General features: G+C 56.6%; 1 protein-coding gene across 2 annotated transcripts in view; it reads left to right on the top strand.

Annotated features, from left to right (window-relative positions):
- PRKCA (protein kinase C alpha) overlaps positions 1-12,609 on the top strand; it is a 364,830-nt gene extending 352,221 nt beyond the window's left edge. Inside the window, exons 17-18 of one of the 2 annotated variants that reach the window (XM_036836347.1) lie at positions 964-1,011; positions 6,296-12,609. In XM_036836347.1, coding sequence (XP_036692242.1) covers positions 964-1,011; positions 6,296-6,460 — 213 coding nt within the window. In that variant the 3' untranslated portion in view covers positions 6,461-12,609. The remainder of the gene's footprint in view (positions 1-963; positions 1,012-6,295) is intronic. The other variant, XM_036836348.1, reaches the window with a different exon arrangement.
- Positions 12,610-14,160: the final 1,551 nt, after the last annotated feature.

The raw sequence follows: 14,160 nt of genomic DNA, 5'->3' as shown, positions 1-14,160 counted from the left end.
GGGAGACTAGGACCTGCCATCTTGTGAGGCGCTGAGGTGGGATTTAAGCCTTGGAACCCGCCTGAGACAGCACCTTCTCCTTGGTCGATTAGAGGCAGGATGTCTTCCTATTCCTTGGTAATTATGCTCCCAGATGCTCTTCTGCTTGAAAGAGAAATGGGAAGAAATGAGACTTTTAAATAATTATCAATATGAATAAGTGGCGCTCTCGCAAGGCTCAGGGAGCTGCCGGCGGGGAGTCACGGGGAACGCAGCCCCTGCGGGCCTCAGGCCGAGGGAAGGGACCAGTCCGGTACCCATGGTCCGGAGTGAAGGCCCCGTGATGCTGGGCATGACAACAGCCACTCTTGGAAAGGCGGCCTTGAACGCCCTGGAGCTGGCCGTGCGTGTAAAGAAAGACCAGGCGGTGTGTGTGTCCTCATTCCAGAGGATACAGGCCACGGCAGGCCAGAGCCTCTGCCCTCAGACACACGGGGCTCTCACCTGCACGAACCTAATCGTTCAGTGTGTCTGTCTTCACAGCCGCCGCCAGGCCAGAAGTGGCCTTTCCTGAGAGGCGCGCTGAGGCGGCAGGCGAGGGGAGCCCTGTTTAATTTTGTCTGAGAAAATAGGGCCTGTCTCCAGGGGACGCTGGCAGGAGGTGAAAGAGGCCCCAGTCCCTTTTTAAAAGTTATTGTTAAAATACAATCTCCTTGTGGTGAAAGAGACAGTTAAGCAGTAGAGAAGGATATAAAATGAAAAAGCGGGATCTCCCTCTCCCCAGGGACCACTCCCGCGGCTCACTTGACGTTTCTGTAACCTTCCAGAAAGCTGTACGCGTGCGTGAATCTATACACTTTGTCCCTGCGTTGCTCACGTGGGCGTGTGGCCTCCTTTGCGTGGGAGCCGCTCCTTTCCTTTTGTCCCCAGGCCGGGCACTGACTGTTTTCCACATCCTCTCCTCTGCCCATTCTCCTCCTCCAGACTTTCTGCACCAAAATGCACTGGCTTCAGTGGGCGTCCAGGCCTTCGGTGAGCACATCTCCAGAACGTTGGGTGACGCAATGCGCAAACTAACCTCACTTCTTCCTAACCCTTGGCGTGTGCGCCTGCTTGTGTTGGTCGTGCACGGAGGCCCCCCGCCCAGCATGCTGATCGTAGGAAGGGCAGACCCCCGGCTGCCGCCCGGCGGCCCAGCCCGCTCGCTGGACGGCTCCGTGGTGTGGACGTGACCTCCCAGGAGGCGCCCGCTCCTTTCTGCCGCGGGTTTAACGCCATGAAGGGTCGGGAGCCGAGCCCATCGCGGGTCGTGTGCTCGCCACCCTCCACGGGGGCCACGGCGCGGGGCCGAGGTCAGCCCCTCAGCCCGGGGCTCGGGACGCGGGGACGGCCCCCACCCTGAGAAGCTTCCTCTCTCCTTCGTTGCGCTGCACACCTTTACTCTGGCTTCGTTCTGCACCCTTCGTGCTCTCCCGGGTTCGGTCTGGAGTTCTGCTCTAACGGCAGCGTGTTCGAGCTACTCACACTCACCCTAAGTCCCGCGCCGGTGACCATGAGGTTAATTTCTACGTCACCGAGACAGCAAGGTGGACGGGACGGGCTTGAGACCAGCACGCGTGGTGCACTCTCAGTGGCCTCTGCCAGGTAAGCGTCGCAGCCGGAGGCCCACAGCCCGGCTCAGGCTCCGTCCCTTCCCCACGGCGCCCCGCAAAGATGCGGAGGCTGTGAGCCGACCGGCCGTGCGCCACGCGGGGCTCTGGGTGGGGAGCAGAGCATCCCAGATCCCGCCCGGGGCTTTGCCACACGTCTGCCATCCCGATTTCTCCTGGATTCATTTTACTCATCGATGATTTCACCGAATGGGTGGGAGCGTTCAAAGAGCAGAGGAGTGAAGTCCTGAATCCAGAGCGGAGGCAGGAGATAGACCATTAATAGTGTTCCACTCGTCCTCCGCCTGTAATCAGTGGCCGTCTCCACACCGGGCACGTGCGCTGCGTGTGGCGTCGTAGGTCTGTACCAGGCCTGGTCATCTAGAAAGGGTCGCACACGTGCCGTCCCTCTGACCTCACAACAGCCGTGGGAGGTGGGTGTTTGCGTCCCTGTCTGTACAGAGAGGCACGTGCGCTGCCTGAGCCAGCCCGGGCTCCCGGCCTCTGGTCGGGTGCTTCAGCCCCACCGTACCCCCCCTCTTCCCCTGTTGTCAAGTGCGTCACCGCGAACACGGAGGTCGCCCGGTCTGGGCGCACGTGCTGGCCCAGCCGTGCTTGGGCCACTTCCTCCGCCCTCCCCCCCGCTCTTGTCCCAGCCAGTCGTGGGGACCTCACGTCCCGCGGGCGTCCTGGCAGCTTCAGTTGGCAAAAGGTGTGGGTGGCCTTCGGAGCTGGGGCAGCACACACCCAGCCGCGGGGTCCTGCTCACAGCTAGCGAGTGCTGCCTTCACCTGTGTCCTCAGGTGGCCGAGAGCCCTGAGGCCGGGGACACCCCAGCCTGCCTGTTGTCCCCCGCGCCCCCCATTCAGTCCCCGGGCCTCTTCTGGCTGCCTCTCAGATCCAAGGTGGCGCCCGAGGCCCATTCCCCGCCAGCTGATGGCCCCGGTGAGACCGGCTCCCAGGTGGCCAGAAGACTCTTCTCTACCGTAAAAGACGATAGCTGGTTAAAGCCGTTGTTTGTCTTTTCCCCAGGGATCCAAAGGACCCTAAGTTTCATTATCCCGTTCAGTGGGTGGTGGTGGCGTGGGTGGTGGTATGAGGACAGTTGCATTTTTTGCACAAAAGTCTTGATAGACAAGCAGTTCAAGATCTTCTCCAGTTTGACCTAAAGGAGGCTGTCTATTTCTGGTCTGACTTCGCTGAGTTGTGGAGCGCTCATTTTTAAAGCAAGTGCTGATTCTCATCGAGCCAAACCGGTGGTAAAACCAGCCGAGGTCCCCCCGCCCCTTGGGGGGAGTGTCTTCTGTCCGGTGGGATCTCCCTCGGGGTAAAGTATCCTTCTGAGCCTTGGATCTCAGCTCATCCTCAGACCCCGCCTTCAGCTCTTCCAGACCCTTCCCCGCACGGCTTGCCGAGACCCACTCATAGTCACGGAGCTTTCATTCTTTGCCTCCGCCTGCCCGCTCGGGGTTGGGTTGACCTGGTCTCCGCCATACCCCTCGGCCCCCGCCAGCAGCATGGTCACGGCCCGCAGCTTACACGCCGAGGATTTCCGTCCGTGCGTCGCCATCCCGGGCTTCGCAAGCTGCGTTGCCCTTTAGGAGGCGCCGCCTCTGGACGCGGCTTTAGAACTTAACGTCCTCAAGCTTCATGCCCATCCCCAGGCTCCTCCGTGTTGATGGTCACGTGGTCCCCCTTCCGAGACCTTGGGATCTCTCTGTTTACTTTGTTTTTTATTTTTCTTTGGCGGTGAAGCCCTGGCTTTGAGAGATTCCCATTGGAAGGTGATCTGTGAGTACTCTGCAGAAGGGGCTCAGGGGAAAGTGTCAGTCTTTCCTTTGAGCCTTGTGGTTGCACAGAGGCTGTGTGATCTGTTCACAGGACAGATGGACGGACCTGGAGCTGCAAGGATGGGTCTCCAGCTAGCGGAGAGAGATTTCACCATGGCTCGCCTTCCTCTTCCTCTTAGGGACTTCACCTCCTTTTATTTTTTCCCCAGAAATTCCTTCTCGCTCATCTTTGCGTAGTTAGTGAATATCAGGAATCAATGAAGGAAGTAACCTCTATTTGAGGAAGCACACGTCCCAGCTGCTGGGAGCACCCGCAGTAGATTTGCTTGAAACCTTCCAGGCAATGGGTGTTGATTACTCGGGGTCCCGAAGGGTGTTCCACTCAAAGCCAAGTCCACCGAGGCTGTGACACTTGCGTACGGGACTTCTGCCTTGAGCTTCTGCAGCTTCTCCGTTCTCTGCTCTCAGATCTGGCTGTTTTGCCTGGTTTCCTCGTTTGGCCTCCACTTTTGCCCTCACACTGACCTTGGGACGCACTGAGCCTTGCTTCGCAGTCGGAATATTCCAGGTTCCTCAGCCGCAGCCCTGTGGATCTCGGGGCCACCGCCTCTTTGTGGTTACCCATCCCAGTCATGACAACCAAAAAGGAGCTCAGACGTTGCCAGATGTCCGCAGGGCGGGGGCAAGACCTTCCCTGGTTGAGAGCCACTGGTGTCTCCAAAGCAGGGCTCTTTCTTCCGCTGGTGTCATCTTCACCGCGGGGTCTGAGTGTGGTGCTCTGTGGACGTCGGTTGGTTTCACTGATGTATCAAGTGCAGAGCCTTGCTTAGTTCTTGGGGAGAAACATCGTGCCCTTTCTCCTTGAAGAGTCCCTTGACTGCTTCACGGTGGCCTGTGCCTGTAGGGGGTGCAGGCCGCAGGCCCTGCTTCTGCTGACCTTTGTGCTCCTTGGAAAGGCGGAGTGTGAAGGGAAAGCCCCACCGTCCCACGTGCAGGCGGCAGGACCCGAGGGACGAGCGGGACCAACAGCGTGACCCCTGCAGAGTGACTGGAGGGGCCCCAGACAATCCCCCAACTCGTTCCCCCGCGTACCCCCCCAGCAGTCACTGCTCTGAACTCGCCTCCGGTTAAAAAGCAGGTGGTCGCTTACGAAAATAAAAACCACCCCAGAGGGCTTCCCTGGTGGCGCAGTGGTTGAGAATCTGCCTGCCAACGCAGGGGACACGGGTTCGAGCCCTGGTCTGGGAAGATCCCGCATGCCGCAGAGCAAATAGGCCCGTGAGCCACAACTACTGAGCCTGCACGTCTGGAGCCTGTGCTCCGCAACAAGAGAGGCCGCGATAGTGAGAGGCCCGCGCACCGCGATGAGGAGTGGCCCCCGCTCGCCGCAACTAGAGAAAGCCCTCGCACAGAAACGAAGACCCAACACAGCCAAAAATAAATTAATTAATTAATTAATTAATTTAAAAAAAAAAAAAAAACACCCCAGAAAGGAAAGGCATCAGCTAGGAAGACCTTACCTTGAATTTATGGCGTGCTTTCCACCGAGACAGATTATTTGATAAGAGGGTGGGGAAAGTATAACGAAGCTAGATTCTCGAGGAGAGCTTCTAGAAGATGGGGAAGGGATGTGACAGAGGAGGTGAGAAAACGCAGCCCAAGACTCAGCTGCCATTACAAACATAGCAGCAGTAGGTGTCGTGCGCTCCGTCACGTGCTGGGCTCTGTGTGAAACACTGTACGTTCAACCTTCGTGGCAGCCCAGGAGGGGGCCCAGATATTCTCCCCATTTTACAGATGAGGAGAAGGGGTGGACCCCTCTTCGCAGTCTACCTAGAGCTGTGCTCTGTTAAAGGTGCAAGGACGCCTTCGGCTAGCTCAGGATCATTTCACGCTGCCTCGTAGTACCGGCCGGGGATGGAGGAGGAGATGGGTCACTGTGTCACCAGAACACCTCCCAGCACTCTGTCTCAGAGTCACCTGGGATCCTGGGACCCCAACATGCCACAGCCTTCCGGTGGCTGGGAAAGCGAACGGGACACCCCTTCCTCGTATTCGGGGTCAGGCTCCCAAAGCAGTGCTGCTTAAGCGGCCGGGTTTCCAGACCGCCCCCCGCCAGGGCAGCTCTGCCCACAGCCCATCTTCACGAGGTGCCCTGGTGGACCCAGGGGGGAGGAATGAGTGTCCAGGACGGAAACTTTGCCTTCTCGGGGCACCAGCACAAACCTCGTCCAGACCGAAGCCACCGGCGACGCGTGCCACGGCGACCTGTCTGCTGGTTGACCAGACGTACCTAGACCGCCAAGCCCAGGAAAGAACGGCCCAGCCTCGCCACTACGCCGATCCCTTCCTGGTTGAAGATTAATTTCGGGGCTGAGATATTCTAGAACCTCCCAGTTGGAAGACAAGAATAACACAGCTTTTACTGTATTACAGATACGTTTGCAAAGAACCAGACGTGGGACAGTATCCCAGCCTCTCAGTTCAGGGGTCCCTGCCCTCATTTCCACCCACGTCCCAGCCGTTCAGCGTGGACGTGTGCCCGCTGGCCCCGTGCCTGCGGCCTCGTGCTCGTGGCTCTGTGACGGGACGAGAGAGAAAAGAGGCCGTCGTCGCTGTCGCCTTCCCGGCAGCACGGCCCTCCCGCCTGGGGTGTCCGCCCCGAGGCTGCCGGATGGTTTACAGCTGAGTGGCTCTCTCTGATTGTTCGGTCCGCCTGGCTTGCGAATCCCGTCGGCCTGCAAATCCTCCGGAACTCCTCCCGCCTAGGCAGCCCCGACGCCCCCGGCCACGCTCCTCCCCGCAGCGGCCCAGAGAGCCGCTGCCTGGCTCTGTAATAGCTACTGACCTCTCCTCCTTTCTCTTTTCTCTCCGCAGTGCGGCAAAGGAGCAGAGAACTTTGACAAGTTCTTCACGCGAGGGCAGCCCGTCTTAACGCCGCCCGACCAGCTGGTCATCGCCAACATCGACCAGTCTGATTTTGAAGGGTTCTCGTATGTCAACCCCCAGTTCGTGCACCCCACCATACAGAGCACAGTATGAAACTCAGCGCCGAGGGCAGGCGCCTCCCCAGCCCCGCCCCTGCCCCCAGCCCTGGGAAATGATCCTCAGCCCTAAAGTTTGAAGGCCACCGCCTTGCTTCCAGGTGGAGGCCTGAAAACCGTAGGGTTATTAGTCCACACGTGATCAGCTGTTCAGAGTCTCTCACGACCAAGAGCGTCACCTTGGCGGCAGACGATGTCATGTACAGCATCCAGTTTAATTGTGTAGAGGTCACATCTGGCGGTAGGTTAACCCTTCCTGGAAGGCAAACAGACTCTGCCCCCCCTTTTTTTTTTTTTTGGTACAATTTGACATGTTTTCCAAACGCTCTGTTGATTTTCACCATCCGGATCCCCCAACCAGACATGTTCAAAGGAACCCGCCCCAGTCCAGGGGGCCGGAAACATCTCCACCCAAGACATCTTTGGAGTAAAAGAACGGGGAGCCCAGAGAGTGAGCAAGGCGGGACCTGGGGGCGGTGGGATTGGGGCTTCAGAAAACCCACTGCTTGTGTTCTCTGCCTCGATGGACACGGTCCCTAGAGCCCAAGAGGCCGGGAGGAATCTAGTCCCGTCTGCAAGCTCACTGTTCCCAGATGCTGACATTCGTAACCCACTCACAGTAACGGTCCAGCGGTTACCAGTTCAAACAGAGAGAGGAAGAAAGCCTCAGATGAGTGTTGGGGGCATCTGTCATCTTGTACCCTACTTGGCTGATAACTGTCTTGATACTTGCATTTCTTTTTAAGAGGCCAAATCTTCTAAGGACTCCGGTAAACGAGCATGTGAAATCATTTCAGATCAAGGGTAGATCAGTGTGCGTGTGACGTTCATTTTAATCTCTGGGAGATTATTCTGGATCCAGGGTGCCATCAGCGATCATGCCACTACTCACAAGTGTTGTTAGCCAACCCCCCTCACACCGATACTTCGCTGCCTACTTCCTAAGAAGCCGAAGCGTACACCTCCCACCCCTTTTGTACTTATTTATTTAATAGGCTGCGGTGTTTATGAGAGTACGATGTACAGTAAGTTAATCCAAGTGTTGACTCTAACTTCAGCCCCTAGAATTGATTTCCCTCACGTCTCCAACCCTCGACATCCTCTTGGGATGAACAATACAGTTTTGGTCCCCCATTTCCGGTTCATGTTGAATGACACACCTGAAGCTGTAGAACAGGAAACCTGGATACGTATCAGCTCAAAGAGGTTTTATTGCTAGAAGGATTTTAATATGTTTTGCAAAGGCATCATGCAATGAATTTTGCATGTTTAGAATAAACCTTAATAACAAGTGAATCTATGTTATTGATATAATCGTATCAAGTACAAAGAGTATTACAATAATTTTATAAGACACAACTGTGCTGTATTTGTGAAGGCTCTGGTTTCTAGTCTGCTTTCATGATTAAGTGTTAGCTTTCTTCTGTGCCGCTGTGCTTCCTCTTCCCCACCCCGACTCGGTGTGTACCCTGCATTGGCACTGTGTCGGGCGTACTGATTTTTTATTGCAGTAGATCTAATTTTGAAGGTGAATGGCTACTTTGCATGATCAATTAGATCAATTACATACACATATACATAAAAATACTTGATTCTACCTGCAAACAGAAGTTTCGTCGGGGGGCGGGTTGCTGTCGAGGCGAGGCTCCCTCTTAGCCTCTGAGCCCTGTCGCCTTCATCACGCTTCCTCCTGTGGTCGCAGGACATGTTCGGCTCCCGTGCCCCCAGTGCGTTCGTGCAGATGTGGTGTCGTCACGGCCCCCGGGCTGCACTTTGTTCGCTTAGTTCTTCCCTTCAGCCTTGTTGCTGTTGGAGACTCTGGGCAGGAGGGACGGGAGGATACCCTTCCTGACACGGTGTGTGGGTGCCCCGGAAGCGTGCTGTCCATCTCACCGTCCCCGGCACGCCCCGCCGTCCGCTCCCGCACGTGCGGACGTGGTGAGGCACAGCCAGGCCCTGGAGCTGTCAGCAGACGCTCTGGGGAGGCTGCAGAGGCTCTCCCAGATGTTGCTAGAAGCGGCCTTCCCTGTCCTGCAAGGAGCGCTTCCGTGGGACACAGCATCACAGCGCGGGGTCCTCGGGGGAGCCGGTCAGCAACAGCAGAAAGAACGTTTACGAGGGACACGGTTGTCAGTCCTTACAGGGGGCTGCTCTCTTCCCCCTTGTTCCCCAGAAGCGTGTCCCAGCGAAGCGTCTTCTCATTTTTACTGTCTGGCTCTTTGCCTGATTTTCAGCTGCCACACGACCGCTGAGGGGTCTTAGGGATGAGAGGCCTCGGCCATCCTGGGAACCCTTGACTGGAGGAAGAGATGGGGTAGGGAACAGGTTAGACCAGAAAAGAGCAAATTCTTCCGCCACCTTTTATGGGCCGTAGACTGAAGGGCTCCAGGGGGGCCCTGGCTGCGGAGCTGTGGCCCCATGGGTCCGTGCACGTGCGGGGGCCACACCTTCCCCAGGTGCACCTCGTTTGGTCTGCTAGAAAAGGGACCCAAGTACAGAAAGAGCCTAAGAAGCAGAAGAGCCGGTCCCCTGCCCCGGAAGGGCGCAACAGCAGGACGACAGGTCCCCAGCGAAGCCCCGGAGGTGAGCAAAGTCCCAGAAGGGAGCCCACGGGGTTGAACCACGTGTTCCCGAGCCCCTCACTGCCTGCTCGCGCTAAGCCCCGGGCAGGTCACGCGGCCCTTCACACAGCCGACACGTTCCCAAACTATTCCTCTTTCTCTAGGAAACATCCCAGCTGGTTTTTATCCTTTCTGAGTGTGTGGCAAAGTTCTAAAGGAAACACCGTGTCTGGGGGGCCCCGTACGCTGCGTGAGCGACTGCAGGCTTGACGACAAACTTGGGGGGAAAACAGGAAAAACTCCGGTGCCAGGGAAGTGTTACCGTGATGGGGCGTGTTGGTACGTTGCCGTGTCCCGAATGGAGATAGAAGCTAATGCTTTTAAAAAATCTGAGCAAGCCGAGACGGTGCTGCTGAAAGCACGCGGCATGCTGGTAACCGTTAGCAGAACGGATCGATGAAGGTCTGTGGCTTTATCCCCCTTCGTGGAGGTCACGTAAAATAAAGCCGCAGGGAAGGGGCTGCCGTTTCAAAGGGGCTGGGGTAACGAGGAGGCCCTGAAGGGCCAAGTCACTGAGGGACCCGGGAAGGGCCAGCCCCGGGCACGGCCTGTGTCGCCGGGGCCCGTGGAGGTCCAGGCCCGCAGGGGAATCCAGCGCGAGCTGGGTCCCCGCCAGACAGTGTGACGCCAAAGGCCATTCAGGTTGGTCCCGTGACCTTCCCCTGGGAGGCGGGACGTCCCTCCAAGGCTGCGGCCAGTGGGCGGGCGGCCCTCCTCGGCATCTCGTTCAGACCCACGAGGGGCTTGGTTCGAAGGAAGAATCCGGGGTGTGCAGCCCGCAGAGGTTAACGGGGGGTTCGCTCGAGGCTGGAACGATTCAGAAGGTCGATAGGAGACCCCGGGAACCGAGCGATGGCTCTTCATCACGTCTACTCCTATTTTGTTCACGTTCATGCAGAATCTCTGCCTTGTCGTGTCTTCAGAGATGGTTAGGCTTTCTTACTAGGATTTGGGGAGGAAGCCAGAGGGTTAAGAGATCTCCGGAAACTTGGTCTGAGATGGTCAGCTGGGAGAGCGTGAGGACCCGGATTAATGCGATTCGGCGAACGACTGTCGAGCCCCTCTGAGCCGTGGTCCTTAGCCGTGGTCGGCAGGGAGTTTAGGGAAGAGCGGGTCTGAGTGCGGAAGGGCTGGCGGACGCTTGCAGTAGGAGGAAGCCAGGAGGGCGGGGAGGCGAGGGCGTCCGGGGCGGGAGCTGCAGTTCCCGGAGGCCCAGCCGTCGGGCGGTGTCGGATGCGGGTGCTGGTCCTCCTCCGCGAGCACCTCCCAAGCGCCAGCAACAGCCTTCCTGCCCCCTTGACGGGGCTCCCGGTTCTCTGGGCGGGGCCGAAGCATCCGGCAGGTGGGTTCGCACCCACTTTTCCCCTGTGACTTCCTGTAGCTGGGGGTCGGCGGGGGGGGAGCGGGGACAGAGCAAGAAAACTTAACACTGCAGGTCCCCCCCCACCTCCCCGATTCCCCGGAGCAGGCGGAATTGGAGTGTTTTGCTGCGTTTGTTTTCTCAGTAGCGAAGGGGAGGACGAAGTGAGGGTCTTATGTTTTTAAAAGCCTCAGAAAGGAAGCACCATCTGACAGTCATCTTCTCACCTTGGTCTTAGGAAGTCGCCTATTTCCTGTACCATTTCCTGCTTCTTTAAGCCCAGCAGGGGCAGCGCTAAACAGTCATGATCGTGAGCCTGACGCGGGGCAGGGACCCAGAGAGGGAGACTCTCAGGGCCACGGGAACAGCGAAGGCCTGACAGCCACAGGAAGCAGAAGGCATTCTGGCTGTTAGTGACCACACCCTAATTTGACAGGGAGTGTTGGGAAATATTTCTAAAACCTTTTCCTTGGGTTACTTGGGTTACATTTTATGAAATATACTGACTGTCAACATTTCTGTCATTTCCCGTCTGGGCTAATGCAGCAAATCTAGGGAATGCTGTGTATTTCTGTTGTGAGAAAGGTTCCCTGAGTCACGCGTGGGTGGAGGCAGCCGTGTAGAAATGGTGTTGACCGCAGCTCTGTTAATCCCGTCACGTCAGGGGCCCGTCGGGAGGGTTCAGAGTGGAATGACTAGGTCCCCAGTGCCTCTGACCTGTGTGATCGGCTGCCAGTTAATAGCTGTGTAGGTCTAGCTCTGTCATCAAACAGCCTTCAAATGACCCCCACTAAGGCCCACAGGTTCCAAGACCTTTCTGAAACCTTATGGAAGAAATTAATCTGTTAATTCCAACAGAACATCTGAATATACTGGGCTATTTGTACTTTTTTATAGAGAATTTGATTAACTCAATTCTTTCTTAGAAGTGAGTTTTTAAAATAAAACTACTGACAATTTCATAAGATTCCAATCACATGGAGCCTGTAGGAGGACTCAGCTGGGGTCGGCTAGAGCGCCCCCGTCCTGCAGCCCCCCTGCAGGATTTTCCCAGCCAGTGGGGTATGGGGTCCTCATGACAATGACTGGCTGGGAGTCCAGGTGGAACGTGTTAGCAGAATGATGCCCTCCGTGTTTTTAATGAGACACTGGGGACAACTGTCTTAAGTCTAGAAACTTTTGGACCACGGGAGAGATGGCTTTATTGTCGCCTTTCCAGATGGAGCTCTAGGATAGCTTTCCCGTTTCTTTCCCTGCGAGGCTCTGCGACCCTGGGGCCCGTTTCCTTGCTCTGTGAGGCTCTGTGACCACCTTTTGGCATGGGGGTGGGAGGCGCCTCCTCAGCTCTGTCTCCCGTCCCCACGGGCCCCCAGGTCTCGTGTATATGGTGAAAGTTCAGTGATGCCCTGTGAGAACTTGGTCCCTGGGCGACTCAGAACTACCCCGACATCCCCAAGAAAGAAGCAGCAAATGTGCCCATTGGCATCATCTCTCGTGAGTGGACGGGACCCTACTTGTCAAGGCTACTTTATAAGAACCTTTGTTTTCTAAAATAAGACAAAGGTGGCTTTGCATTTTCTGATTAGGCAGCTCTGTCTTTGTCCCCTCTGCTTCACTTTAGGAGTATTTATTCCTGTGATTGTTGGTAGATTCTTGTTGATACTCTTCCTGGAAAAGTGTGATTCTTTTCTTGAGGGGATTAGTGGACTATTCAAAATCATCCATGAAGGCTGTTATCCTTTTGAGTCTAAAAATTCACCTCATATCTCTTCTATTAGGGTCTTTTTGAATGTCTTTTGTAGATGGTCAGAAACATTTGGAATCACTGCTTTGCTACATGAATTTGGGGGAAGGGTGGGCTGAAGGACAAGCCGTGTCTAAAGCATTCTTGAAAAGGATCCTATATCAGACCCCAAATTTGTATGGAGGAGGAAGAGGAAGAGATGGAGGTTGCAGTTTTCCCTTCTGTCAAGCACCTGCTGGCAAAGCGTAGAGGCCATTCAGCTGTCAGATCACATTTGGTTTATCGCAGGTGAAATGGATGTACAAATTACTGCATTGCTCTAATTCATATAACCTCCAATCTTTGTTTGCATGATACGCTTTGTTAGATACATTAACTGTAGTTTGGAAGCAAGTGTGTATGAATAAAGACGATGATCATTCCTTCGTGTCCTCGGTCTCATTTGCATCCCTCTGTGGCATCACAGTTATTTTTCATCGTGTTCACCTGGCAGGTGTGGCATTTGAGTCTGGGTGCACCCTGTGGACGCTCCTGTCTTTTCACCTGTGTCGTGTGTGCCTCTCCATTTAGGGTCACTGTCTTTATTTCCTAAAATACTTCCTGCTTTGAATTGAAACCCAAACAGTTAACAGGGATAAAAATAGTGGCAGGTCATTTAGTCTTTCATTTACGGAGGCCAGGGCTTGTGCCAGCTGGGGAACAGCGCGGGCGGGAAGGTTGGCGTGGCCCCCGCCTGCCAGGTCCCTGCACCCCGGAACCGCACGGGACACGCAGCAGCTGGTGAGGGTGTCGTCCCAAGACAGAGACCCACCCTGGAAGAAGGGCTGCAGAAGGAGTTCAGATCTTGGGACTTTTTCTCCAGGAGCAGACACTTCCCACGCTTCCTGTGGGCTGCACGGCGCCTTCAGCTTCAGGATTCCCCACGTTCAGGGTCAGCAGCTTTCACCCTGGACTTACTCACGGGTGAAGAACGGGGGGAAATTTTCACATGTGAACCAGGGAGCCTTCCAAAATACGCAGTGTCTTAAAACTCAACACTCTTGAGGAGATTAGCCTCAAAAAGAATTAAAGACCAAGAAAACAAAACGAAACAAAACACTGCTGAAAGCCACGGCCGTCTCGGCTTGCTCGCTCACCTTTTGGGGGGCTGCTCCCCACTCACCCTCTCGGGGTCATCCGATCCTGCCCCCTCCCGACCTGCTCTGCCCTGTGGTCCCTTCCTCAAGGTCTTGCCCCAGCCCGTTCACTAGATGACCCAAGTGCCAGTGTCCACGGGGCTAACGTCCCGTCCCCAAGCTGCTGTGGTCCCCCTGCATCTCCCGAAAGGCCAGGATCTTCCCGCTGCCGGTTTAGATGCGGAACAGCAAGGAGCACGTTTAGGGCCCTGGGAGCGGCGAGTGGTCGCCGGCTCCCGGGCTGGCCCTGAGCTTCACTCGGGGCTGGTTGCTCGCACAGGCACGTGCGGCTCGTGGCTACTCCCCCGCTGCCTGGCAAAGAGGCCACGTGAGGGGCGGCGTAGAATGGCTCTTCAGCCTGCCCTCCTCCCACCAGGTGCTGTTTTATTTCCCGTGCGTCAGGCTCAGCCCCGGGCTCTCCTTCCCGTTGACTGCGATGCGGGATGGAGCGCGTGCGTCCGGCACGGAGCGGAGCAGCACCCTCGGCAGCTGGCCACAGCGAGGGCCCGGCTCGGCCCACCGCGATTCACCCCGCGGGGCGACCCCACGGCCCAGCACGGTCAGGTGCGCAGGGCCTCCTGGCGCCACGGGGGCCTAGGGGGCGGCCTGAACACCAGGAGGTCAGGACTTGATGCTTCATTAAGCTCGAGACTGCGGCTCCCGGCTGCCCGGGAAGCCTGTCCCCGGCCCCCCAGACACACACACCTGGTACCTACGACCCAGGTGGGGCCCTGGCTGGGCGGGCAGCTCACGGCTGAGCCAACTCGGAGGGTCGCTCAGCTTGACGTGTCCCCCGTG

Source organism: Balaenoptera musculus, chromosome 20 (genome assembly GCF_009873245.2).
Source record: "Balaenoptera musculus isolate JJ_BM4_2016_0621 chromosome 20, mBalMus1.pri.v3, whole genome shotgun sequence".
Lineage (NCBI taxonomy): Eukaryota > Metazoa > Chordata > Mammalia > Artiodactyla > Balaenopteridae > Balaenoptera > Balaenoptera musculus.
The sequence above is the reverse complement of the archived record's forward strand: the minus strand, read 5'-3'. Positions and strand labels throughout refer to the sequence as shown.